Consider the following 27,269-nt stretch of genomic DNA (forward strand, 5'->3'; position numbering starts at 1 on the left):
TTATATAATTGATCTTGATAATTAATTGATAACAAACTTTTCAAGTGTTTTCTTAATCTGATTTGGAATACATCTTTATATATTGCATAAACTTTAGTATATAAGTTTTGTTGCAATCTGATTTAAATACATTGTGTCTGCAACTGCTGAAATTTGATTTCAAACTTAAAGTATTTTACATTAATCTTTAATATAAAAACACTTCACAAAAGAAAAGCAATATAAAACTGCATGAATTCAAAGTCAGTTCTTTAAAATAACTAATAATTTTCATTAATTCTTCAATATCTATTTAACTATAACCTGGAGGTGCCTGTGTAGTGTCTAATTATTTAACTGTGGCTACTGGTATAAGAATGTTTTGGAACGATAGACCTGTGAAGCTGACATCAGTGGTGGCTAAGATGTTGGAGTTGATTCTGAAAGATAGGATTTACATGCATTTGGAGAGCAAGGAATGATTAGAGATAGTCAGCATGGTTTTGTGCCAGTGAAATTGTGTCTCACAAACTTGATTTCATTTTTTGAGGAAGTTTCCAAAAGATTGATGAGAGTAGAGCAGTAGAAATTGTTTACTTGGGCTTTTGTATAGCCTTTGATCATGTTCTGTACAGTAGACTAATTAATAAAGTTAGATTATATGAGATTCAAGGTGAGCTTGCAATTGGACACAAAATTGGCCTTACGGTAGGAGACATGGGATGGTGTTGGAGGGTTGTTTTTCAGATGGAACCGTGTAACGATTGGTGTACTGGATCCACTTTTGTTTGTCATTGATATAAATAATTTGGATGAGAACATAGGAGGAATGATTAGTAAGTTTGCAGATGACACCAAAATTGGTGGTATAGTGGACAGTGAAGAAAGTGATCTAAGATTATAAAGAGATCTTGATCAATTGTGTCAATGGGCTGAGGAGTGGCAGATGGAGTTTAATTTGGATAAATGCAAAGTATTATATTTTGGTAAAACAAACAAGGCTAGGAATTATACAATTAAAGGTAAAGTCATGATTATAGAACAGAGAGACATGAGAGTTTGGGTACATAATTCTTTGAAATTTGTGACACAGGTAGACAGGATGGTTAAGAAGGCATTTATCACACTTGCATTCATTACTCAGACTTTTGTGTGTAGGAGTCGTGATGTCATTTTGAGGTTGTATAGGATGCTGGTGAAGCCTGGAGTACTGGTTGCCCTATTATAGGAAGGATATTATTAAACAGGACAGGGTTCATAAAATATTTATCAGGATGTTGCTAGGACTTGAGGGTTTGAGTTATAAAAATAGGCTGGCATGGCTGAGACCTTTTTCACTGGAGCATGGGAGGTTGAGGGGTGGCCTTATACAAGTTTATAAAATTATGATGAGCATAGATAGGATGATTAGCAAAGGTATTTTCCCTAGGGTTGGGGAGTTTAAAACTAGTGGGCATATTTTTAAGGTGAAAGGAGAACGTTTTTTAAAAAGACATGAAGGGCAACTTTTTACACAGAGAGTTATTAGTGTGTGGAATGAACTGCCAGAGGAAGTGGTGGATGCAGGGACAGTGCAACATTTAAAAGACATTTAGATAAATACATGAACAGAAAACGTTTGGAGGGATATGAGCCAAAAGCAGGCAGACAGGACTAGTTAGTGTGGGAATATGGTTGATGTGGACTGGTTGGACCAAAAGGTCTGTTTCCATGCTGTATAACTCTATGACTTTACTAATAAATTGTAACTCTATTTGGATGCAAGTAATTTTCAGAATTTAAAAGATGTGATTTTATCTTGAAAATTACAGTGTCATGTATTTCTTTACAACTGTCTGAAGAGTTTTAGAAAATCTTTAAAATGACAGTTAATTCATCCAATGTAATTTATTGAAGTTCACTGTCTTAAAATTGCCTGTTGCCATTTTGCTGTTTCATAGAGTACAACAAGTTATGAAAGTGGAATCAATCAATTGATTATGTAACTTCTACAATGGCTTTGTTTGACCCTGTTAGCTTATTCCGTAATCTTTAATAAGCAAAACAATAGGTGAGACATTAAAACAAATCTCACTCATGTTGTGTTTTATATGACAGTGTCATTTGAAGATTGTGCCATGATAACACTGCAAGGAGGCAGAACCCAACAATTACCTCAACCAGCACACAGATTGCTATAATGCTGCAATGCACTCTAGCCAACTGAGCTAACAATTCTCTGTCAGCTGGGAAAAGATCCTATAGCATTATTCTGAAAATGAGTCAGGATATCCTAGTCAATATTAATCCCTGAACATCAAAAGAAAGAAAGAGATTACCCATTCATCATCAGGCTGTCAATTAGATTAGATTACTTACAGTGTGGAAACAGGCCCTTCGGCCCAACAAGTCCACACCGCCCCGCCAAAGCGCAACCCACCCAAACCCCTACATTTACCCCTTACCTAACACTACGGGCAATTTAGCATGGCCAATTCACCTAACCTGCACATCTTTGGACTGTGGGAGAAAACCGGAGCACCCGGAGGAAACCCATACAGACACGGGGAGAATGTGCAAACTCCACACAGTCAGTCGCTTGAGGTGGGAATTGAACCCGGGTCTCTGGCGCTGTGAGGCAGCAGTGCTAACTGCTGTGCCACCATGCCGCCCACCAATTGTGGGATCTTGTTCAGTGCAGATTAATGGTGAAGCAGTGACCACTTCAAAGGTACATCTACCATTGTAAAGTGGTAGTGAGAGGCTCTAGTTAAATTCAAGATTTTGATTCCCTTTAATTACATTGAGTGAGTTTGAATAAATTGCTTTTTATTCATCTCAATTTTAAATAAACAACCAGTGAACAGTACAAAAGGTTTGTAACTGAGATGTTTAAAGAAATTGTTAAAATTAATAATATGTAAATATATAAATATGGCATAAATACTGTAATTTCACACAGTTAAATATTATTCATTATAAATAAACATAAATATACCACAGTTTATAAATTGTATAGAGAATGGAGCAAGAATAGAAATGTATAAATAACATTGAACAACATAAGCAATATTCTCCAATTAATTGTAATGACTTCACTTCACAGTACTGTGCAGTGCACTAATGCTGAACTATAACGTTCACAAACAGAAACAGTTGCTCACTCATACTTGACCACATTTGTAGAGGTTGCATTGACATTGTAATTAGAAGAAAGCCGAGTTCCCAAAGTTCACTGTACTCCTTCCAGGTAGGTTCACCCAGCTCCTGGATTCACGACCAACCAATACCAATGAAACTCAACATAATTTCACTTGTTTTATAAATTAAACAAGGGCTTCACTTGGAGGTCGCCACTGATGATGTTACCTAGCCAGGTAATGAAACGTCTGGATATCAAACCTACAGCTCAGCTAGCAAACCTACACCCTAAACAAGAAATCCATGAACTTGGTGATGGAATGGAGAAAAAAGAATTGTCATTGAGGTTTCCATCATCTGTGGTAAAAAGCAACCAATTGAACTAATGTTGTCTCCATTCTTTCCCTGCACTACACCTACTCGTTAGCCCTTTTGCTCAGTAGGTAGATAAATCGATAAATAACCAAATAAATAAATCCCATCAGTGTCTTGAGAAACTGGGCTCCTGTTCTTGATCTAAACCCAATGTGAAACTTTATAGACTTGATTGCGTTCTCATAAAGCGGATGGCTCGGGCTGTTCCCTCAATAAATTTAGTGAAGTCCCGAAGGATGACATGCACTGTCACCTGTGTGCTCCAGTCTGAGTTTGACGCCTGGTCTGAGATTGGAACCTCCAGTTCAGCTTCATGCAGATTAGTGATGCCGAACTCAGCCTTTAACTGAAATAAAAGGAAGCAGAATAGTTAGTGAGGTGGATTTTCAGTTTTGAGAATATATACTAACTGTTAGAGGTTGCTTTAATTATAGAGTCATAGAGATATACAGCATAGAAACAGACCCTTCGGTCCAACTCGTCCATGCTGACCAGATATCCCAAATTAATCTAGTCCCATTTGCTCAACATTTGGCCCTTTTCCCTCTAAACCCTTCTTACTCATATACCCATCCAGATGCCTGTTAAATGCTGAAATTGTACCAGCCTTCAACACTTCCTCTGGCAGCTCATTCCATACATGCACACCTTCTGCATGAAAAAGTTGCCCCTTAGATCCTTTTTAAATCTTTCCCCTCTCACTTTAAACCTATGTCCTCTAGTTTTGGACTCCCCTACACTGGGAAAAAGGAACTTGGTTATTCACTCTATCTATGCCCCTCATGATTTTATAAACCACTATAAGATCACCCCTCAGCCTTTGACATTCCAGGGAAAACAGTTCCAGCTCTTCAGCCTTTCTGTACAGCTCAGATCGTCCAACCCTGGCAACAACCTTGTAAAGCTTTTTCTGAACCATTTCAAGCTTCACAACATCATTTCCATAGCAGGGTGACGTGAATTGAGCGTAGTATTCCAAAAAATGACCTAACCAATGCCCTGTACAGTGGTAAACATGACCTCTTAAATCCTATATCCAATGCTCTGGCCAATAAAGGCAAGCATGACAAATGCCTTCTTCACTACCCCATCTACCTTTGACTTCCTTTTCAAAGGACAAGAACCTGGACCCCCAAGCTCTCTCTGTTAGGTCACATTACCCAGCATCCTACCGTTGAATGTATACTTAGTCTTTCCAAAATGCAACACCTCACATTTGTCTCTAATAATACTGACCTGGTTCATGATCAGATCAGCCAGGTGCTGGGTACTGGATCTCATCCATGTCACTCGATCATTCGAACTGGAGGTGGATGTTTCCACCAATAACAAGAAGGACTGGTATCTCTGAAGACCAGAGGCAACCGCTTTGAGACAGGTTTCCTAATTTGAATAAATACATCACAATCGCTCTAATGTATTTTGAACATCCGCTTATTAATTCCAAGCAAACAGCTGCAGGAAATATTTTGTAAAGTTTCTGACTCGACCGTGGTGGGAATGCTGACGATGGAAATGCTACCTGCCCCTCTAAACCGGTTGATTACAAAAAAAATTCAATCGTGAACCTGTGCTATCAATTTTGTTCTAATTACCAAAAGGAAATGCGACTAAAAGTGAGTCAGTTCGTTTTCATTCACTACAGTATGGAAATAGGCCCAACAAGTCCACACCGACCCTCCGAAGAGTAACCCCCACCCAGACCCAGACCTGTTCCCCATATTTATCCCTGACTAATGCACACTATGGACAATTTACCATGGCCAATTCGCCTGATTGTGGGAGGAAACCACAGAGCGAGTCACCCGAGACGGGAATTGAACCCGAGTCCCTGGTACAGTGAGGCAGCAGTGCTAACCACTGAGCCACTGTGCCACCCCATGTGACGATGTCATTTGTGATGTCCGAATTAACTTTGAAACTCCTGCTCCCACTCTCTCCCTCACTCACCTTGTGGAAATTTATATTTAAGCATCGGTCCTGGGCTCGGATTTGGGGCAGGTCGAAATCGTAGCTCAGCAGCGAGCTCCAGTCTTGTTCACAGAGCGAGAAAAACTCACACACCTACGAGGGTAATACAAGATCACACAATGAGTGTAAACCAGGTCCTGCTCCTTTGTGAAGAATTCGAGCTTTGAGTTCCCAATCTCCCTGAGTCTCAACTCCCCCCCAACACTCCCACCCCCTGCTCCGGACACCGAGTCTCCAAGTTTCAGTCCCTGCTCCGCAACCACTCGTTTCCCAAAGCGCAGACCCCGCTCTCTGTCTCCAGCCACTGACTGACCTGAATGTTCCGGAGCTCAGCCGCTGTATTCCGGATTTCCATCGCCAGAGGGACGCAGGTTGAGCAGGTCAGAGCTGCTGAAGGCAAACGCACCTCCCTTCCTGAGAGCTCCGTTACAGGGAAAGCAGCGAGCCCTGCAAACAGCACCAGGAAAACTTGGCAGGAATCTGCAGGAAAAGAGACAGAACCTCATGAGAAACGAGCACTCCCCCAAACTCTCTCTGAAAGGAGACGTCAGGAGATAACAGGCTGAAAGGATCACTAACATTGGACAGGTCTCATGTTGAATTGCTCTCTCCTTGTGTTTAGGCAACTTATTGGTCTAAAATCGATTGAAGTAGTGATCCAGTTTCACCGCTATTTATTAATCGCTACCTTTGGGGGAAATTCGATTTGTAATTTCCTTTCACATGTTCACGTCACAGAATCAATTACTCATCGCTGCTGGGCACTAAAGGTAAACGGTGTTCAGGGCTGATCATGTATGTGTCAGGCTTAGAGATAACATCACCTTAATTCCCAAGAAGACCGTGATACATCGATTATTGTACATATCGCGAACTTACTGGCTTTTAAACAAAATCGACCAAGTTAAATAATCAATACAGAGTTCTATTGTAAATTATAAGTAACATTGCCTGAACAAAAATACGAAATCCTTGCCAGTTGTTGTGGTTCTGTTCGCCGAGCTGGGAATTTGTGTTGCAGACGTTTCGTCCCCTGTCTAGGTGACATCCTCAGTGCTTGGGAGCCTCCTGTGAAGCGCTTCTGTGATCTTTCCTCCGGCATTTATAGTGGTTTGTATCTGCCGCTTCCGGTTGTCAGTTCCAGCTGTCCGCTGCAGTGGTCAGTATATTGGGTCCAGGTCGATGTGCTTATTGATTGAATCTGTGGATGAGTGCCATGCCTCTAGGAATTCCCTGGCTGTTCTCTGTTTGGCTTGTCCTATAATAGTAGTGTTGTCCCAGTCGAACTCATGTTGCCTGTCATCTGCGTGTGTGGCTACTAAGGATAGCTGGTCATGTCGGTTTGTGGCTAGTTGGTGTTCATGGCTGCGGATCATTAGCTGTCTTCCTGTTTGTCCTATGTAGTGTTTTGTGCAGAAATGATGAAATGACACGAACAGAACCACAACAACAAGCACCCGAGCTACAAATCTTCTCCCAAACTTTGAAATCCTTGCCAGTATTTGAAAGGTCACTGATCACCTGGTGGTTATCCTCCAATGAATCTTATTTCCAATATAAAACAAAACTGCAAATTGTATTCCTTTATGCCCACCGTGTAGTCCAATGAGCCTCAGTCTAAACTTAAATCTTCATCTTTCTAACTGCAACCTTATTGAGAATAATGTATATTACATGTGCAGTGTAACATGATCAAATCTTGAACATTTCATTACCAGGGCTAAAATACTGCATGTTGTAATTACCTTGAAATTGCATTGCTTGTATAATTTCTTAACCTGTGCCTTTTGCTTCTATTTGTGCCACAATTGTGTTATGTTGTTTTATGTTAAATTGCTTCATTTAATATAACGAAAAACAGCTGAATACTGAACAAATCATAGATCTTTTGCAGAGGAGACAAAGCCTGCACAGCGTACACTTCTGACTGTGAACTGAAATTAATTGCACAAAAGACTCCTGTTTTATGAATAACTCATTGGCACCAAACAATAATCTCACGCGGATGAGAATCAAAACTGAAGTTTCATAATGGGGTCCATATAAGTGCTGATTTGAAGTCGAGGCAAATTAGCACACATGAATTTCTGAGAAAGGTTTCACGTTTACTATTTTTAATGAAATTGTGCGTGTGCTTTTTTTATGTGGTGATTGCATCCGTTCTGTAATTGTAATCAAATCATAAATATGCTCTCTGTTCTAAAGGCATTAATATAGTGAATATAGGAAATAATCCTCAGTTATTGTAGGAACAGAAGAAATTTGACGTAATTCAGTCCTGAACTAAATTTGACCATGAGTAAGAATTTTTTTTAAATTCATTCTTGAGATTAGATTCCCTGCAGTATGGAGACAGGCCCTTTGGCCCAACAAGTCCACACCGACTATCTGAACAGGAACACACCCAGACCCATTCCTCCACTCTATATTTACCCCTGACTAATGCACCTAATACTACAGGCAATTTAGCATGACCAGTTCACCTGACCTGCACATTTTGGATTGTGGGAGGAAACCGGAGAACCTGGAGGAAACCCACGCAGACACGGGGAGAATGTGCAAAACCCACACAGACAGTCACCCTGAGGTAGCAGGGCTAACCACTGAGTCAGTGTGCTGTCCTAAATGTGGGCATCACTGGCTAGGCCAGCATTTATTGTCCACTCCTAACAGCTCCGAGGCCATTTATCAGTCAACCATATTCTACCATTTAGCCATCCCACAACTTAACGAAAACTTGCACTGTTGCTCAAGGGTCAAACAAGGTAATTGTGAAACAAACAATACAGCATCAGACAGAGCAACGACTCGTCAATCTCACCTTTAAGTAAACACTATTCTTGGGTTTGGTTAGTGTAAATAAAATCCAACTTTCAACAATCACTGCTCTGTTCTGCCTGACATTGAACATTTTTAGGCTATTCACCCTATCCATGCCCTACATGGTGTTAAAAATCTCTATAAGGTCACTCTGATGCTACAGGCAATAAACCCCCAATTTATTCAATCTCTCCCTATATCTCAAATCCTCCAGTTCTGGCAACATTCTTTTCTATCTTTTCTGTACTCTCTCAAGTTTAACAACATTAATTCTGTAGAAAAGCAACCAGAATTGTATGCAGTTTTCAAAAGGTGGCTTCACTAATGTCCTGTGCAGCTGTAACATGACCTCTCAATTTCAGTACATTACCTGCCCCTCCACCTGTCTTTGTACAATCTGCAAATGTTTTAACAGTGCCCTTAGTTCCTTCATCCAGATTGTGATGTATAATGTAAATAGTTGTGGTACGGTCCCTGACTCTGTGAACCTCCACTAATAGCTGGCTTCCATCTGAAAAAGACCCCTTTATCCTCACTCTCTGATTTTTGTGCTAGTGCCTTGCCACTAACACCATGGGCTCTTATCTTACTTAGCAGCCTCCTGTTCGGCACCTTATCAAAGATCTTCTGAAATCCAAATAGATCACATCCACTGCCTCTCATTTGTCTGATTTGCTTGTTACCTCTTCAAAGAATTCTAATAGATTTATCAGGCATGACCACTCTTGACAGAGCTGTGCCTTATTTTAGCAAACACTTCCAAGTACTCTGCATTCTCATTCTTAATAATGGACTCTAAAATCCTATCAATGACAGAAGTCAGACTAACTGGTCTATAATTTCTCACATTTCATCTCCCTCCTTTCTTAAACAGTGATGTTACATTAATCATTTTCCAGTCCTGTGGGATACTTCTTAACTCCGATGACTTTTTCCGTATGTTTACAGTTTAAAACCCATAAACTGCTGTTCTGATAAAAAAAGTCATTCACCTGAATCAGAAACTGTCACTTCTCCTGCTGATTACATCCAACATTTGATGATTCTTATATTTCCGATTCACAGCATAGAACATAGAACATTACAGTGCAGTAGAGGCCCTTCATCCCTCAATGTTGGGCCCACTTGTAGAACCAATCTGAAGCCTATCTATCTTACACCACTCCATTTTCATCCATATGTTTATCAAATGACCATTTAAATGCCCTTAAACTTGGCGAGTCTACTACTGTTGCAGGCAGTGCGTTCCATGCCTTGACTACTCTCTGAGTAAAGAAACTACCTCTAACATCTGTCCTATGTCTATCACCCCTCAATTTATAGCTATGTCCCCTCATGCTAGCCATCACCATCCTCAGAAAAAAAGGCTCTCACTGTCCACCCTATCTAACCCTCTGATTATCTTATATGTCGCAATTATGTCACCTCTCAATCTTCTTCTCTCTAATGAAAACAGCCTCAAGTCACTCAGCCTTTCCTCATAATAGCCTCTCTCACCCCATCCTAGTAAATCTTCTCTGAACCCTTTTACAAAGCTTCCACATCCTTCCTATAATGTGGTGACTAGAATTGTATGCAATACTCCAAGTGTAGCTGCACCAGAGTTTTGTACAGCTGCAGCATGATCTCGTGGCTCCGAAACTCAATCCGTCTACAAATAAAAGCTAATACATTGTATGCCTTCTTAACAATCTTATCAATCTGGATGACAACTTTCAGGGATCTATGTACATGGACACCGAAATCTGTCTGCTCTTCTACATTACCAAGAATCTTACCATTAGCCCAGTAACCTGCATAACTGTTACTCATTCCAAAGTGAAACACCTCACACTTTTCTGCATTAAACTCCATTTGTCAGCTCTCAGTCCAGCTCTGTGGCTTATCAATGTTCCTCTGTAGCCTATAACAACCTTCGGCACTATCTACAACTCCACCGACCTTAGTGTCAACTGTAAATTTACTAACCCATCCTTCTCTGCCCTTATCTTGGTCATTTATAAAAATGATAAACAACAGTGGACCCAAAACAGATTCATGCGGTATGCCACTAGTAACTGAACTCCAGGATGAACATTTCCCATCAACCACCACCCTCTGTCTTCTTTCAGCTAGCCAACCTCTGATCCAAACCACTAAATCACCCTCAATCCCATGCCTCTATATTTTGTGCAATAACCTACCATGGGAAACTTTATCAAACACCTTACAGAAATCTATATACACCACATAAACTGCTTTACCCTCATCCACCTGTTTGGTCACCATCTCAAAAAACTCAATAAGGTTTGTGAGGCATGATCTACCCTTCACAAAACTATGTTGACTATCCCTAATCAACTTATTCCAATTGAGATGATTATAAATCCTATCTCTTATAACCTTTTCCAACACTTTATCTACAACCAAAATAAGGTTCACTGGTCTATAATTACCAGGGTTGTCTCTACTTCCCTTCTTAAACAAGGTGAGAACATTTGCTATCCTCCGCTCTTCTGGCACTATTCCTCTAGACAATGATGCCATAAAGATCAAAGCTAAAGTCTCTACAATATCCTCCCTGGCTTCCCAGAATATCCTAGGATAAATCCCATCTGGCCCAGGGGACTTATCTATTTTAACATTGTCCTGAATTGCATCTCCTCAATCCTGTCTAGTCTAGTAGCCTGTATCTCAGTATTCTCCTCAACAACATTGTCTTTTTCTAGTGTGAATACTGAGGAAAAATATTCATTTAGCACTTACCCTATCTTCTCTGAGTCCATGCACAACTTCCCACTACTATCTTCGATTGGCCCTAATCTTTCTCTCATCATTTTTATTCATGATATACGTTTAGAAAGCTTTAGGGTTTTGCTTGATCCTATCTACCAATGACTTCTCATGTCCCCTCCTGGCTCTTCTTATTTCTCTCTTTAGGTCTTTCCTGGCTAACTTGTAACTCTCAAGTGCCTTAACTGACCCATCACATCTCATCCTAACATAAGCCTTCTTCTTCCCCTTGACAAGAGATTCTACTTCTTTAGTAAACCACGACTCCCTCGCTTGACCACTTCTTTCCTGCCTGACAGGTTCATACTTATTAAGGACATGCAGTATCTGTTCCTTGAATAAGCTCCACATTTCAATTGCGCCCATCCCCTGTAGTTTCCTTCCCATCCTGCGCATCTTAAATCTTGCCTAATCATATTATAATTGCCTTTCCTCCAGCAATAACTCTTGCCCTGCGTTATATATCTATCTCTTTCCATCGCGAAATTAACATAACCGAATTGAGGTCACAACCACCAAAATGTTCACCTATCTCCAAATCTAACACCTGGCCTGGTTCATTACCCAGTACCAAATCCAATGTGGCCTCGTCCCTTGTTGACCTGTCTACACACTGTATCAGGAAGCCATCCTGCACACATTGGACAAAAACTGACCCATTTAAATTACTCAAATAATTGTATTTCCAGACAATATTTGGAAAGTTAAAGCCCCCATAACAACTACTCTGTTACTCTCGCTTCTATCCAGAATCATCTTTGCTATCCTTTTATCTACATCTCTGGAACTATTTGGAGGTTTATGAAAAACTCCCAACAGGGTGACCTCTCCTTTCTTGTTTCTAACCTCTGCATTTTGCTTTTACATCAATGTAAACAAAAGAAGCATTTTACACATTTGCACTGCTCATGTGGAACCTGCAATGCTTGCGATTGTTATGACACAGGGTAAACCCTCCAGCTTAATTTAAACGAGCAACACAGGAAAGATTTATCCCATGCAGTAATCTGTGAAAATTCGAGAGGCTAAGAACTACTTAAAGTATAAATCAACAACTTTATTTCTTAAAGTGTAAAAGAGAGAGATTAATTAACTAACAACTATTTACAATACCTTCCTCTAACCTATCTTTTACTTTCCCTTGTATAGTACTAATCTGTTAAAACCCCTAATTAAGATTTACTGAAAAATTCAAATTTCAAAACCAGCCAGGTGTCAAATCTTCTCTTGGCAGATTTGCTCTCCAGGTCAGTGTTGAGGTTTTTCTCTGTGCAAACTCCTTTTCTAGACAGGTACCTGTCAGACAGTTCTGACTAGCTGTCTACATCTGTTAGTCTTTTGGCAGTTCTCCCCCAACTGTTCATTTTTTTCCCCGTCTTATACCCCCAAAGCATCAGATTGTGACATTGGCTTTTAAAATTGTCAATATACTAAATTCAAACTTGTTTGGAGTTTTCTTTTTAAACTGATTGGCCTCATTCAAATTGGTTTTTGTCTCCAGGCAACCAGCTACCCTAGTTGCTGGACCAAAAGGTTACCTTGTATCTTGTTGCTTTTAACTTTCTTAAAGGTACAGTAGACCCATATCTTAATAGCACAATGGAGAAGGTACTATAAATAAAGACCCATGCACTGCATGAATTTCCATTTGCTGAAATTAATGATTTACAACTTTTGGGATCTTTGTACCCAAGTTCCCAATAATGAGTGATGCTCCTCCTAGAGACTAAACTTAACCTTCATGTGCTATCTACTTTATTTAATTTCTTCATTCTCTGAAAAAAGACAAGCTGGTTTTAAACTTTGTTTTGTCTAAAAATTTGGATGAAAATGATCTTTGAGGTCATTACTCTTTATCTTGGACATTTGAGTCATTATGAGTTACATTGGAAAAGTAGCAGTTCTTACATCTTTAATATTGCTGAAAGAGATATGTGAACTCAAAGTCAAAACATCCATTCATTGGGACAGGGACACAATAAACCAAACATAGAAAGGGAATGTTAATTTATGTTGCACTAGAACAGATATTGATCAGTTAGATCATAGTTGGCATGAGATGCACAAGTAACTATTGTTTGTCAATCCTCGCTGATTAAATCCAAATTTGGCAGGTAAACTCTAAATGGGCAGGTTGCTGCCAAACAGCAGGCATGGCAATCTCCATAAATCTTTCTTAATGTAAGAGAGGAAACATATGGACAAATTCCTTTTGTCTACAAAGAGCAGGGTGCTGTGCGTGAATATATATAGCACAAATTAATTGCCCTGCTAGACCTGCTCAGCATTCCTACCATTTTCTAACTTTATTTCCAAGTTTTATTTTGCCTCAACTAAGATCCTCCTGAAACAAAAAAAAGTTTATTGTATCTTGAAACAGCATCTAGGCAAGCCAGGTAAAACACCAAAGTGACATATTTTCTTGCCCTAAATTATAAACATTGCTCTGTGAATAAAGTAAGTGTTTCCTTAAATATGTGAATGGGAGCAAAATCTCCTGAGTATGTTGTTCTGGTCTGGCACCCATACGGTAGTCACAATGCTTGCTATTGCTATATTGTGTTCAGTAAAGAAAAACATTAAGCGACAGATGTATTCCTTTATGAGCTGTGTAAAATATAATCACATTGAGTCATTTGCATCCCTTTACATTTCCTGTGCTTAAGTAGTTCTCAATTTATTTGACACTCAAAAAGTAAGTGAATGCAAACAAGACACAAGTTACTGAGAAGTTGTTACACTGCAGTAAAACCTAAGACACTCAATGATAAAGATGCAAATCCACAAACCTAAAGTCCTGCTCACTAGGATTACCTTAGTTACACGTTAAATTTAAAAGATAAATGATTGTTCCTATGGCTCCTTATTGGCATTAACAATGAACTTTAAAAAGACATGAATGGTACCTGTCAGAATGAACTCTTTGAAACTTGACCTGCACTAGTTGTGTGCTGCATTATGTGAAATTTCTTCTCCAAAATGATCTCATGTTTAGTGCTTAAGGTTGCAGAAATACTACAATAGGCAGCCGCAGATGTTCACCAACAGTACTTAAATCATCCATAATCCTGTGGGATTAGAGAAGTCTACTCTACCCTGTAACTGGGATGGTCATTGATTCAGTCCCCAGTTCACAGACACAGGTGTGTATTTAACTTGACGCTCAGTGCGGGGCTGAGGGAGTGTAGGCCATTCTGTTAGTAGGTTGTTTCAGATGAGACATTAACTGAGCCACCACCTGCTCTAGCAGCTAAGGGTCAAATATTCTTATTTGAAGAAAAGCTAGGGAGATTTTGTTATTGTGATTAATATTTACTTCTCAACCTACACCACTAAATTGATCATTTATGGAATTGTGCTGTGCCTTTATTGGATACATTTTCCTAAATCCCAACAGTGACAACACTTCAAAACATACTTTATTGGTTGTGGACCTCTTTGGGATATATGAAAGTGATGGAAGTTCCAATATAAGTGTACTTTATTGTCTGATTGCAAATCTAATTCAGATCCTGTGGTAAATTTTATATGTATGAAGATTCTCCAGTTATAAAGCGTTGAAGTGTTTAAGAGATTCAACAGACCTAGAAATGACAATATAACTATATATTTTCAAATGTGTTGACACCCATTGTATATAACATGGTTGGTGTTGATACCAAACACAGGTTTTGACGGTCTGCGAACCACACACAGCCCTATCGTTCTGAGCGCTGTATTTTCAAAGTCACTGCGGACAACGTCGTGACTCAGAATTTGTCACAGTCCACACGAACTAACATAACCTCGGGACTAAAACAATCCTTTCTTTAACTTCTCTCCCAAAATCAACACAAGTAAATGCACATAGGAAGCTCGCGGGACATTTTGTTTTGTTCCGTTTCAAATCACTACCTGCCCGGATCTGCATTTGTTGGATTTTCTACAAAATAAACTTGAGGAAGTGTGCAACAGTTAGCCGAGGTCAGTCGCCTTGCGTCCTGACGTGTTTGAGAAAGTGCTGAGTGATGGAGGAGACGGTTCTGGGAAGTGACTGGGCAACGTCCTGCAAGTAAGAGGAGACGGTGTCGCACCCTGGCAGGAATCCGAGCACCCAGGGACGCCCACCACTCCCCGAGTGGCGCTTGAGAATCTTTAATAAAAACAAACTGGGGGTGCCGGAGAAACTCAGCAGGTCTGGCATCATCTATGGAGACAAAAGGCTGACTCTATACCTACAGATGCTACCAAAACTTATGCATTTAACTAGCACCTTCTGTTTGTGCCTGGCCTGGATTGCAGATCCGTGCTGTGACTAGGGCAATGAGTACACTGCCTTGAATGTGTATGTTTCTCCTTCCTGTACTCCTAACATTTTCACGTTCTGCAATTGTGCGAGGGAAACATTTGCGGTTCTTGAAGCGTGTGGCGATGTAAAGGGGTCGCTTTGAAGAAAATATATTTTACTTCCCTTTTAAACGTGACTGCTGATTTATTGTGGGTTTGGTATGAATCTGTTGTTAACGCAGAGGCAGTTGTGGGGGCTAAAACGAAAGCCCTGTGGAATCACTTCACAAACAAGGAAAAACAACAGGAGATTCCCCAGAATGGATGACTAAAGATATGCCAAATTATTTTTCAGTGAGGATCTGATGAACTAAGACAATACCATTTGTTTCAACGGGTTTGCAACCTGCTTCCCTCTTGCTTGTCTTAAACGTTCACTCCAGGCTTTCTGTAGCCTAATAAGCATATTTTTGATTTTTTTTGTTTATTAATACTTCCTCTTACTTTCACTGTTCCCTCCACCACCACCTGCAGATGATGCAAAACTAATTTCCACTCTCCACTTTTCAGAGGGACTACTCAATCCACATTTTCCTAGTACAATTCTTTTATCCCAACCTTATCAATCCAAGACCCTGTGTACCTGAAGGGTACATTGTAAGATGTATATTGTAAAAATATACTTTCTTTAGTTCTCCTGAAAACATTACAATCTTCATCATGGATAGGACAAGGAGGCAGATCCCAAATTCATCTCAGGCAGAAAGGGGATCAAGCCCCATGCTGCTGACACTGACATGATCCAATCCAGTCATTCTGCCAATTGCCTCCTCACCCTAAAGGATCAAGCCTGATAGATGGGGTGTGCAGTAGAACAAGGGGCAATGCCAGGCATTTATAAAATTAGACTGCCATGTCAGTCTCATGAGATGGGGATGATGTCTGCCAGTCTTCAAAAAATGTTTGCCTCCAATCTAGTCTCTCTACAATATAGTACTACAAATATATTAAACAACAGAAGCAACCTGCTATAGACATATCTAAACAATCTAACCAAGATGGATAAATCAAAGACCTGCAGTCCTGCTGCTTCCCGTTGTGAATAGTAGTGCATAATTAAACACCTAACGTTAAGGAGTGTTTTCATCAACATCCCCTTCCTGATTCAGAAGTGGAGCCAGCGCCTGATTGAAAAAGACACAGCTGAAGCATTCATACTCTGGATTAGTGGTGCTGGAAGAGCACAGCAGTTCAGGCAGCATCCGAGGAGCAGTAAAATCGATGTTTCGGGCAAAAGCTCTTCATCGGGAATACAGGCAGAGAACCTGAAGTGTGGAGAGATCAGCTAGAGGAGGGTGGGGGTGGGGAGAAAGTAGCATAGAGTACAATAGGTGAGTGGGGGAGGGGATGAAGGTGATAGGTCGGGGGGGGGGAATGGATAGGTGGAAAAAAAGATAGGCAGGTAGGACAGGTCATGGGAACAGTGCTGAGCTGGAAGTTTGGGACTGCAGTGAGGTGGGGGAAGGGGAAATGAGGAAACTGTTGAAGTCCACATTGATGCCCTGGGGTTGAAGTGTTCTGAGGCAGAAGATGAGGGTTTCTTCCTCCAGGCGTCTGGTGGTGAGGGAGCGGCGGTGAAGGAGGCCCAGGACCTCCATGTCCTCGGCAGAGTGGGAGGGAGAGTTGAAATGTTGGGCCACAGGGCGGTGTGGTTGTTTGGTGCGGGTGTCCTGGAGATGTTCCCTAAAGCGCTCTGCTAGGAGGCGTCCAATGTAGAGGAGACAGCATCGGGAGCAACGGATACAATAAATGATATTGGTGGATGGGCAGGTAAAACTTTGATGAATGTGGAAGGCTCCTTTAGGGCCTTAGATGGAGGTGAGGGAGGAGGTGTGGGCACAGGTTTTGCAATTCCTGCAGTGGCAGGGGAAGGTGCCAGGATGGGAGGGTGGATTGATGGGGGGCGTGGACCTGACCAGGTAGTCACTGAGGGAACGGTCTTTGTGGAAGGCGGAAAGGGGTGGGAGAGAAATATATCCCTGGTGGTGGGGTCTGTTTGGAGGTGGCGGAAATGTCGGCGGATGACTTGGTTTATGTGAAGGTTGGTAGGGTGGAAGGTGAGCACCAAGGGCATTTTGTCCTTGTTACGGTTGGAGGGGTGGGGTCTGAGGGCAGAGATGCGGGATGTAGATGAGATGCGTTGGAGGGCATCTTTAACCAGTTCCACCACAGAACATGCCAGATGGCTTCCTTCTTTAGAACAGATAAAGGGGGACGCAATGGTAGTCTGGCGCACTGACCTCTACACCGCTGAAGCCAAACGCCAACTCGACGACACCTCTTCCTACTGCCCCCTCGACCATGACCCCACCCCCATCACCAAACCATCATCTCCCAGACCATACAGAACCTCATCACCTCAGGAGATCTCCCACCCACAGCTTCCAACTTCATAGTCCGGGAATCCCGCACTGCCCGGTTCTACCTCTTTCAAAAGTTCCACCAGCCTGACCACCCTGGCGGACCCATTGTCTCAGCATGCTCCTGCCCCACTGAACTCATCTCTACCTACCTCGACACTGTCCAATCCCCCCTAGTCCAGGAACTCCCCACATGCGTTCGAGACACCACCCATGCCCTGCACCTCCTCCAAGACTTCCGTTTCCCCGGCCCCAAATGCCTCATCTTCACCATGGATATCCAATCCCTCTATACCTCCATCCGCCATGACCAGGGCCTCCAAGCCCTCCTTTTCTTCCTCTCCCAATGTCCCCAACAGTACCCTTCCACCGACACTCTCATTCGTTTGGCCGAACTGGTCCTCACTCTTAACAATTTCTCCTTTGAATCCTCCAACTTCCTCCAGACCAAAGGGGTAACCATGAGCATCCGTATGGGCTCCAGCTATGCCTGTCTCTTTCTTGGCTACGTAGAACAGTCAATCTTCCGTAATTACACCGGCACCACACCCCACCTCTTCCTCTGCTATATTGATGACTGCATTGGCGCCACCTCGTGCTCTTGCGAGGAGGTTGAGCAATTCATCAACTTCACCAACACATTCCACCCTGACCTTAAATTTACCTGGCCAACTCTCACATCTCCCTCCCCTTCCGAGACCTCTCCATCTCCATTAATGACGACCAACTTGATACCGACATTTTTTACAAACCCACCGACTCCCACAGCTACCTGGATTACACCTCTTCCCACCCCACCACCTGCAAAAATGCCATTCCATATTCCCAATTCCTCTGCCTCCGCCGGGTCTGCTCACAGGGAGGACCAGTTCCACCACAGAACACACCAGATGGCCTCCTTCTTTAGAGACCGCATTTTCCCTTCCCACGTGGTTAAAGATGCCCTCCAACACATCTCGTCCACATCCCGCACCTCCGCCCTCAGACCCCACCCCTCCAACCGTAACAAGGACAGAATGCCCTTGGTGCTCACCTTCCACCCTACCAACCTTCACATAAACCAAATCATCCGCCGACATTTCCGCCACTTCCAAACAGACCCCACCACCAGGAGTATATTTCCCTCCCCACCCCTTTCCGCCTTCTGCAAAGAACTTTCCCTCCGTGACTACCTGGTCAGGTCCACGCCCCCCTTCAACCCACCCTCCCATCCTGGCACCTTCCCCTGCCACCACAGGAATTGCAAAACCTGTGCCCACACCTCCTCCCTCACCTCCATCCAAGGCCCTAAAAGAGCCTTCCACATCCATCAAAGATTTACCTGCCCAGGTAGTCAGGTTGGTAGGGTGGAAGGTGAGCACCAAGGGCATTCTGTCCTTGTTACAGTTGGAGGGGTGGGGTCTGAGGGCGGAGGTGCGGGATGTGGACGAGATGTATTGGAGGGCATCTTTAACCACGTGGGAAGGGAAATTGCGGTCTCTAAAGAAGGAGGCCATCTGGTGTGTTCTGTGGTGGAACTGGTCCTCCCTGTTAGCAGACCCGGCGGAGGCGGAGGAATTGGGAATATGGAATGGCATTTTTGCAGGAGGTGGGGTGGGAAGAGGTGTAATCCAGGTAGCTGTGGGAGTCGGTGGGTTTGTAAAAAATGTCGGTATCAAGTTGGTCGTCATTAATGGAGATGGAGAGGTCTCGGAAGGGGAGGGAGATGTGAGAGTTGGCCAGGTAAATTTAAGTTCAGTGTGGAAAGTGTTGGTGAAGTTGATGAATTGCTCAACCTCCTCGCAAGAGCACGAGGTGGAGCCAATGCAGTCATCAATATAGCAGAGGAAGAGGTGGGGTGTGGTGCCGGTGTAATTATGGAAGATTGACTGTTCTACGTAGCCAAGAAAGAGACAGGCATAGCTGGAGCCCATACGGATGCCCATGGTTACCCCTTTGGTCTGGAGGAAGTTGGAGGATTCAAAGGAGAAATTGTTAAGGGTGAGGACCAGTTCGGCCAAACGAATGAGAGTGTCGGTGGAAGGGTACTGTTGGGGACATTGGGAGAGGAAGAAAAGGAGGGCTTGGAGGCCCTGGTCATGGCGAATGGAGGTATAGAGGGATTGGATATCCATGGTAAAGATGAGGCGTTGGGGGCCGGGGAAACGGAAGTCTTGGAGGAGGTGCAGGGCATGGATGGTGTCTCGAACGCATGTGGGGAGTTCCTGGACTAGGGGGGATTGGACAGTGTCGAGGTAGGTAGAGATGAGTTCAGTGGGGCAGGAGCATGCTGAGACAATGGGTCCGCCAGGGTGGTCAGGCTTGTGGAACTTTTGAAAGAGGTAGAAACGGGCAGTGCGGGATTCCCGGACTATGAAGTTGGAAGCTGTGGGTGGGAGATCTCCTGAGGTGATGAGGTTCTGTATGGTCTGGGAGATGATGGTTTGGTGATGGGGGTGGGGTCATGGTCGAGGGGGCGGTAGGAAGAGGTGTCCTCGAGTTGGCGTTTGGCTACAGCGGTGTAGAGGTCAGTGCGCCAGACTACCATTGCGTCCCCCTTTATCTGTTCTAAAGAAGGAAGCCATCTGGCATGTTCTGTGGTGGAACTGGTTAAAGATGCCCTCCAACGCATCTCATCTACATCCCGCACCTCTGCCCTCAGACCCCACCCCTCCAACCGTAACAAGGACAAAACGCCCTTGGTGCTCACCTTCCACCCTACCAACCTTCACATAAACCAAATCATCCGCCGACATTTCTGCCACCTCCAAACAGACCCCACCACCAGGGATATATTTCTCTCCCCACCCCTTTCCGCCTTCCACAAAGACCGTTCCCTCAGTGACTACCTGGTCAGGTCCACGCCCCCCATCAATCCACCCTCCCATCCTGGCACCTTCCCCTGCCACTGTAGGAATTGCAAAACCTGTGCCCACACCTCCTCCCTCACCTCCATCCAAGGCCCTAAAGGAGCCTTCCACATTCATCAAAGTTTTACCTGCCCATCCACCAATATCATTTATTGTATCCGTTGCTCCCGATGCTGTCTCCTCTACATTGGACGCCTCCTAGCAGAGCGCTTTAGGGAACATCTCCGGGACACCCGCACCAAACAACCACACCGCCCTGTGGCCCAACATTTCAACTCTCCCTCCCACTCTGCCGAGGACATGGAGGTCCTGGGCCTCCTTCACCACCGCTCCCTCACCACCAGATGCCTGGAGGAAGAATGCCTCATCTTCCACCTTGGAGCACTTCAATCCCAGGGCATCAATGTGGACTTCAACATTTTCCTCATTTCCCCTTCCCTCACCTCACCACAGTTCCCAACTTCCAGTTCAGCACTGTCCCCATGACTTGTCCTACCTGCTTACCTTCTTTTCCACCTATCCACTCCACCCTCATCCCTGACCTATCACATTCATCCCCTCCCCCACTCACCTATTGTACTCTATACTACTTTCTCCCCACCCCCACCCTCCTCTCACTTATCTCTCCATGCTTCAGGCTCTCTGCTTTTATTCCTGATGAAGAGCTTTTGCCCGAAACGTCGATTTTACTGCTCCTCGGATGCTGCCTGAACTGCTGTGCTCTTCCAGCACCACTAATCCAGAATCTGGTTTCCAGCATCTGCAGTCATTGTTTTTACCACCCTGAAGCATTCATAGCCATCTGCTTCCAGGATGGTGATCCATCTTCACCTTCTTCTGAGATTCCTTTCATACCAACCTTCAGCTAATTTGAATTGTACTGTATGATATCATGGAACAGTTGCGTGGACTGTTATACTACCAAGGCATCTCAGTTATAGTGCTGCAGACTCCTGCTCCAAAGCTAGTCCTGACTCTAGCCAAGCTGTTTCAGTAAAACTACAACACTGATGTCTACCCAATAGTATAGAAGATTGTCCAGGTATGTTCTGCTCACAAAAAAATGCTAAGTTAAATCTGAATAATGATTGTACCATCAATCTATTTTCAATCATGAATAAAGTTATGAAGGTGTTTTTAACAGTGCTGTCATGTACCAATAACTCAGCAATAACCAGTTTTTCTTTTCACTTTGGTTCTGCCGGGGTCACTCAATTCTCGACCTTACAGCCAATTTGAACCAAAGAACAACTTTCCAGAGACTGGGTATGAAAGACTGATTTTGACCTCAAGGCGGCATATTTTCATGAGTGGCATCAAGAAACCTTGGCAGAATTAAAATAAATGTGAACCAGTAATGGGAAATACACTACATTGGCTGACATCATATTTAGCATCAAGGAAAGTGATTATAGGAGGGTAAGTTTGTATAAGGTAATGGTGCTTAAAGATTTAATATTGGAGACTGCATTAAGCTCTACTCAATCTAATGGTTTCATAAGGAAGTGAGTGAGGGGAAAAGCAGAGCAGTTTAGTATCATGAAAAGGATAGACTTACATCCAAAGTTCTCCTCTTTGGTTTTGTCATTAAGTGTAACTTACTAATGTATTTAGTACATGATTGTTATCATGCAATAAACTACATCTGTTTTAAGACAAGAAACTCTTCTTAAAACTCACTAGTAGTTTTTCTCTACAAGTGTAAACCAAGTAGGTTCTTAGACCCAGTCAATGAAAAGGATGGTGGTGATGTCAACAATCGCAAGTTGGTAATGGTTGGCATCACAGTATATATGACATTCAGTTTTATTTCCTTTCCTGAAAGCATTGCTGCAAGCGTGAGCTGACAACTGTGTGACAAAGGAAACAGAGTAGCTGGGGCCATAGTGAATAACAAGACCTATTTCTTTACTTGATAAATTGTAACTGTTGAAATATAAATAGAAGAGAAACTGAGTGAGATTGTGAAATATAATTGGTGAATTCAGAGTAAAACTAGGTACAGAACGACAGATAAAATAGTAAAGAAAGATTGGATCAATAGAAAAGCTTAAGCATTTGGAAAGGATAAGTAAGAAAAATTGAATATAGCATTTTTAAAATCCCCAATAATAAATGAGAGAATGAAATTCCAGTCTTCTAACTGTTTGATCTCTAAGCTAAATAGATTGATCGATAGACATTCACAATTATCACATTGTTAAAATGTAATTACTATATTTAATCACTTTTAATTACTAAACTTAACCTCTGCTGCATATTTAATGGGCAATTAACTCAAAGAATATTATGGACAGCATGCTGTTTTTATACAGTTAACAACAGAGCAGCTTTGGATAGTTTACGATTAAATGGCATAACTTTCTTGTCATAAGCCACTATTTCTTTCCAACAAATTCTGGCCAATATGTTCCTTTTCAAAGTTTGTGGCTCCATGATTTCTTCTCCCACTTGTGTTTCATTCTAATTGTATTTTATTTTCAGATTTCACATCTGAAATCTACATCAAGAATGTTAGCCACAGAAACATCTTCATTCCCCCAAAACTATAATTATTCATAAAACTTGTAAAAGTACATTGCAAAACTTTTTAAAATTACAAAATGTGTAATTAGATTCAATTTTGTTCAATACAGAATATTACACTCTTAGGTGCCTAAATACAAATTTAACACTTTTAATATTTGTAATCTACATTCTATGATAGGTATAAAGCCCAGGGCAAATTATTTCAAATTGAGAATTACAGAACAAGGTAGAATTAAATTCCTCTCCACACAAAATTCCCTCTCTGAGATGCCTGAAATGCAAGTTTAATGTCTTCCCAAAGCTAATATCATCTTAGATTCCAATGTTGATTATATGCTACTGGATCTTTGCATTCTTTGTGGTTTATGGCATAACTCTTTTGAATTATTGCAGGATTATTCAGCAACCTTTTGTCAATTGGGAGAATCCCAAAACTTTACCTTTTATACAGGTGTTCCAAATTAAGCAAGACCATGAAGTTAGCAGGATGGAGAAAGAGGCCTAGGAATGCATGTATTAGCATGGTTTCCGAGTTGGCAAATAGAAGTGAAGTAGTCAGCAATTGTTTTTGAGGGCTATGACAGGTATGTGGCTAGATTACTGACATATACTAATTTTCCTTCATGGTAATTATAAAGAAAATGTATTTTGATCTAGATTGCCTGAATGAATGGCAATTGCATGTTTCTGCTGAACTCAACATCACCCTAATTTAAAAAAATATGATAGGCTCAAGATTGTTTCTATGATTCTCCAATGATTTAAGAAGCTGGAGAAACTATGTGAATTGCATACATACCAATATCACTCATGAAAACAATCAAAAGTATAATCCCATGGATAAAAAAATGACAATGAGATATGTTTGAGCACATATCTGTTGTCATGTATCCAGTAAATGCCCCACATTGGGCCTAAGGCCAACCTTCAATCATTTCAGAGAGCTGTCAGCTGATAAACCTTTAGAGGCAGTTTGTCTACTGTCAGGAGTCTAATTTCCAGCTGTGCTGTAAGCAGCTTTAACTACTTGGAAATGGGGAAATACATTGGAAATGGGAATATAGGCAAGCTGGCAGGTGGCAGCAGCCTTTAGGAATGCAATTACCTCAGTAGAGCACTTCAGTCTCCTCTTGTCTTTTCCCTTGGTTATGGTTGCTTCTTACCCCATAGATAACAAGGCAGGTCTAAATTCCTCTCTGCTCATCTCTTACCAGTTTTGCACATGGTTTCTGAAACTCAACTCAGATAATTTAAGTCTTTATTTGGACTTATTTGGTTACTAGAATGCATTCTGGTGATTGTTGACCATATATCTGGCTACAGTTTAATAGAGTTGAATGCGGAAAATGATTTCTGGGAGGTCCTGCTTCCATGACAGGATTAGTTTCCCAATGTAATTGGAATATGGGCGTTCTGTTTTGTTTGCCTCGGGGATGTAGTACATGAAAGAGAGGCAGAAGGAGAAAATAGGCAGAATTGGGCTGCATGAAATGTTGAAAAAGTGGAAAGGAGAACAGGGCAGAGGAGGCTTATACCCCAAAGGCCTGCACAGGAATTGGATTTCTTATTTTACCTTGACCAAGTCACAATGTGTCAGGTGACTATGATTCCACAGGGAAATCATCACAGTAGACAAGTACCTATTAAAATAAGAATTAAAGCCAAGAACTAGGAAATGAAAGCATCCATTGTGGCTGTGATGGTCACTGTGACCCTAAACATTCATGCACTAGCCTGCTTCCAACTTCCATCTGGTAATGTCAGTAACATCTTTCAATTTGTTATGCATGTTGCAACATGAAGACCATTAAAGAACTATGTTCTTGCTTTCAGAAATACCTCACTGTCGCAGTGAATGCTACCATACAGGATGAAAGTGTTGTTAATTTGTAAGTGTTAGGTTTTTTTTTTCTGATGCAGGAGGCTCATGTTTGCACCTGCATGATCCCAGCCACGCAAATCCTCTGCTACAACAGGAAGGGATTCCTATTCTTAATGTGGGTCTTCTTTGCAACTGTAGATAATAAATTATATGGCCTGGTAACCTGACAACAGTGATTATACCTTCATCCTGCATGATTCCTTAGTATGGAGATGGAAATGTGTTGCTGGAAAAGCGCAGCAGGTCAGGCAGCATCTAGGGAACAGGAGAATCGACGTTTCGGGCATTAGCCCTTCTTCAGGAATGAGGAAAGTTGGTCCAGCAGGCTAAGATAAAAGATAGGGAGTCTGATATCATTTCTCCTTATCTTTTATCTTAGCCTGCTGGACCAACTTTCCTCATTCCTGAAGAAGGGCTAATGCCCGAAACGTCGATTCTCCTGTTCCCTAGATGCTGCCTGACCTGCTGCGCTTTTCCAGCAACACATTTCCATCTCTGATCTCCAGCATCTGCAGACCTCACTTTCTCCTCAATGATTCCTTAGTATCCCCTCTTTTCCACCCAGAACATATGGTACCACATTGGCTCTTTGGGGATGAAATATATACCTTTTGACTCCTATATAGAGTAGAAATAGAAAATGTTGGAAATACTGTGGGCCAAACAGCATCTGTGCAGAGAAATAGAGTTAGCATTTTCGATTGATGATAACTCTTCTCTTGAAGTATCAGAATATTATGTGTTGAATATTTCCAGATTTTACAATTTTTATTTAACATTTCTTGCATCTGCAGTATCTTGCTTTGGACCCATATTTAATAAATGTCAGGCTAGAACTAGAGTCCTCCAGTAGACAACACTAATTCGGATGACAATGTTGAGTTAACTGTGCAATTACCCTCCTGGTGTATGTTCAAACCAAAACCAACATTTATTTTATTTATGCCCATTTTTCTCTCCTATGGCACTTTGCTTCATATCCAGCTGAGGATTCCAATGCTTCAGATACTGTCATGTGAAGTGTGGTGCTATTTACCATTTGGCCTTTGACACTTTTTAGACATCAGTGCGATATAATCCCAGATGATAGGTAAGTCAGATTCCAGAGTGAAACCTGGCTTGCCAGACAATAAGTTTTATTTTTGCAATTTGGTAATGATGGTGGGCGGGCCATTAAACATATTTAGAAGAAACTGTCAATTAAACCAAATAACATTAAAGTTTATACACAAAAAAGAAATAAGCAGAAACGTTTTTTACACTATACAAGAACATCACGAGCTGAAACAGTGCTATTACGATATCAGAAATAAACTTCCAACAATAACCTTACAGACACTCAATCCCAGAGAAGGATGACTCTGTTTCTATTTTAAAGTTCCTTGTTTAATTGGTACAACTGTACTTAGTTTCTTTTCAGTAAACCTTTACGTTCATACAATACAATTTCTTTAGTCACTGTCTTTTCATGTGAACCTAATTAGCTGTAAACATATCAGTTATTCATTAACATGCATTCCTTCAACTCTTCTTTTACAGCCTTTGTTTCTGGAGCTTCTCAGGACTTTTATCTCCTTCCCTGACTGTTCTGGAGACTGCTACGCTGCACTGATGCTGCTATAGGCCTCTTCTCTCTGAAATAAACCTTCACACTCACTGGACATCTGGATAGTTCACACTCTCTGAAAATAAATTATTCAGTCTTCAGATCCCACTGACAGAACTCAAAGTGAACTTAAAACATCCTTTTAAACACACAATATAACATTACAACTCAAGCTTAAAGCTATACATTGTTCTGACCATTTTAGAGCCCAAGTTTCCAACTAATAACAATAATACATTATGAAACTTATTACAAATAATATATTGAGAAAGCACACTTGATGAGCTCAATTTTCATAACAATATTTTACAAAAGTGAAATATATGCAGCGCCCATAGTATAATTAGTAAAGCCAAGAAATAGTAGCAGTATAATTAAACTGATGGACATGTCTTATGAAATGCCATCCAGTGGGAAAGATATAGAGGTGCAAATCCTGGGAAAATTTACATATTAAAGCAAATTCTACTGGAGCAATTATAATGGAGAATTTTAATTTGCCTGATATAGCTTGATTAATAATAGTGTACAGAGCACTGAAAGGGAAAAGCCTCAAAAACCATTTCTCGGAGAATTCACGAAGTAAGCTTCTTTCTACAATAATGAGGAATGAGACATTGCTGGATAGGTCCTGGTGCATGAGATGAGCCAAGTGGCTCAAGTCAGTAGGGGAAGACTGA

The 27,269-nt window shown here is 41.7% G+C and overlaps 1 protein-coding gene across 1 annotated transcript; it reads right to left on the minus strand.

Annotated features, from left to right (window-relative positions):
* Positions 1-2,575: 2,575 nt before the first annotated feature.
* Positions 2,576-6,185, minus strand: LOC122550242 (interleukin-6-like). The gene is made up of 4 exons (XM_043690999.2): positions 5,759-6,185; positions 5,425-5,538; positions 4,711-4,857; positions 2,576-3,820 (listed from the first exon to the last, which is right to left on the minus strand). Exons 1-4 carry the CDS (start codon positions 5,798-5,800, stop codon positions 3,635-3,637), a joined length of 489 nt encoding a protein of 162 aa, XP_043546934.1. The 5' UTR covers positions 5,801-6,185; the 3' UTR covers positions 2,576-3,634.
* Between the last annotated feature and the right edge of the window lie 21,084 nt (positions 6,186-27,269).

This window comes from Chiloscyllium plagiosum, unplaced genomic scaffold (assembly GCF_037043375.1).
Source record: "Chiloscyllium plagiosum isolate Xiang-an unplaced genomic scaffold, Cpla_swu_hap1 HiC_scaffold_5, whole genome shotgun sequence".
Taxonomy (NCBI): domain Eukaryota; kingdom Metazoa; phylum Chordata; class Chondrichthyes; order Orectolobiformes; family Hemiscylliidae; genus Chiloscyllium; species Chiloscyllium plagiosum.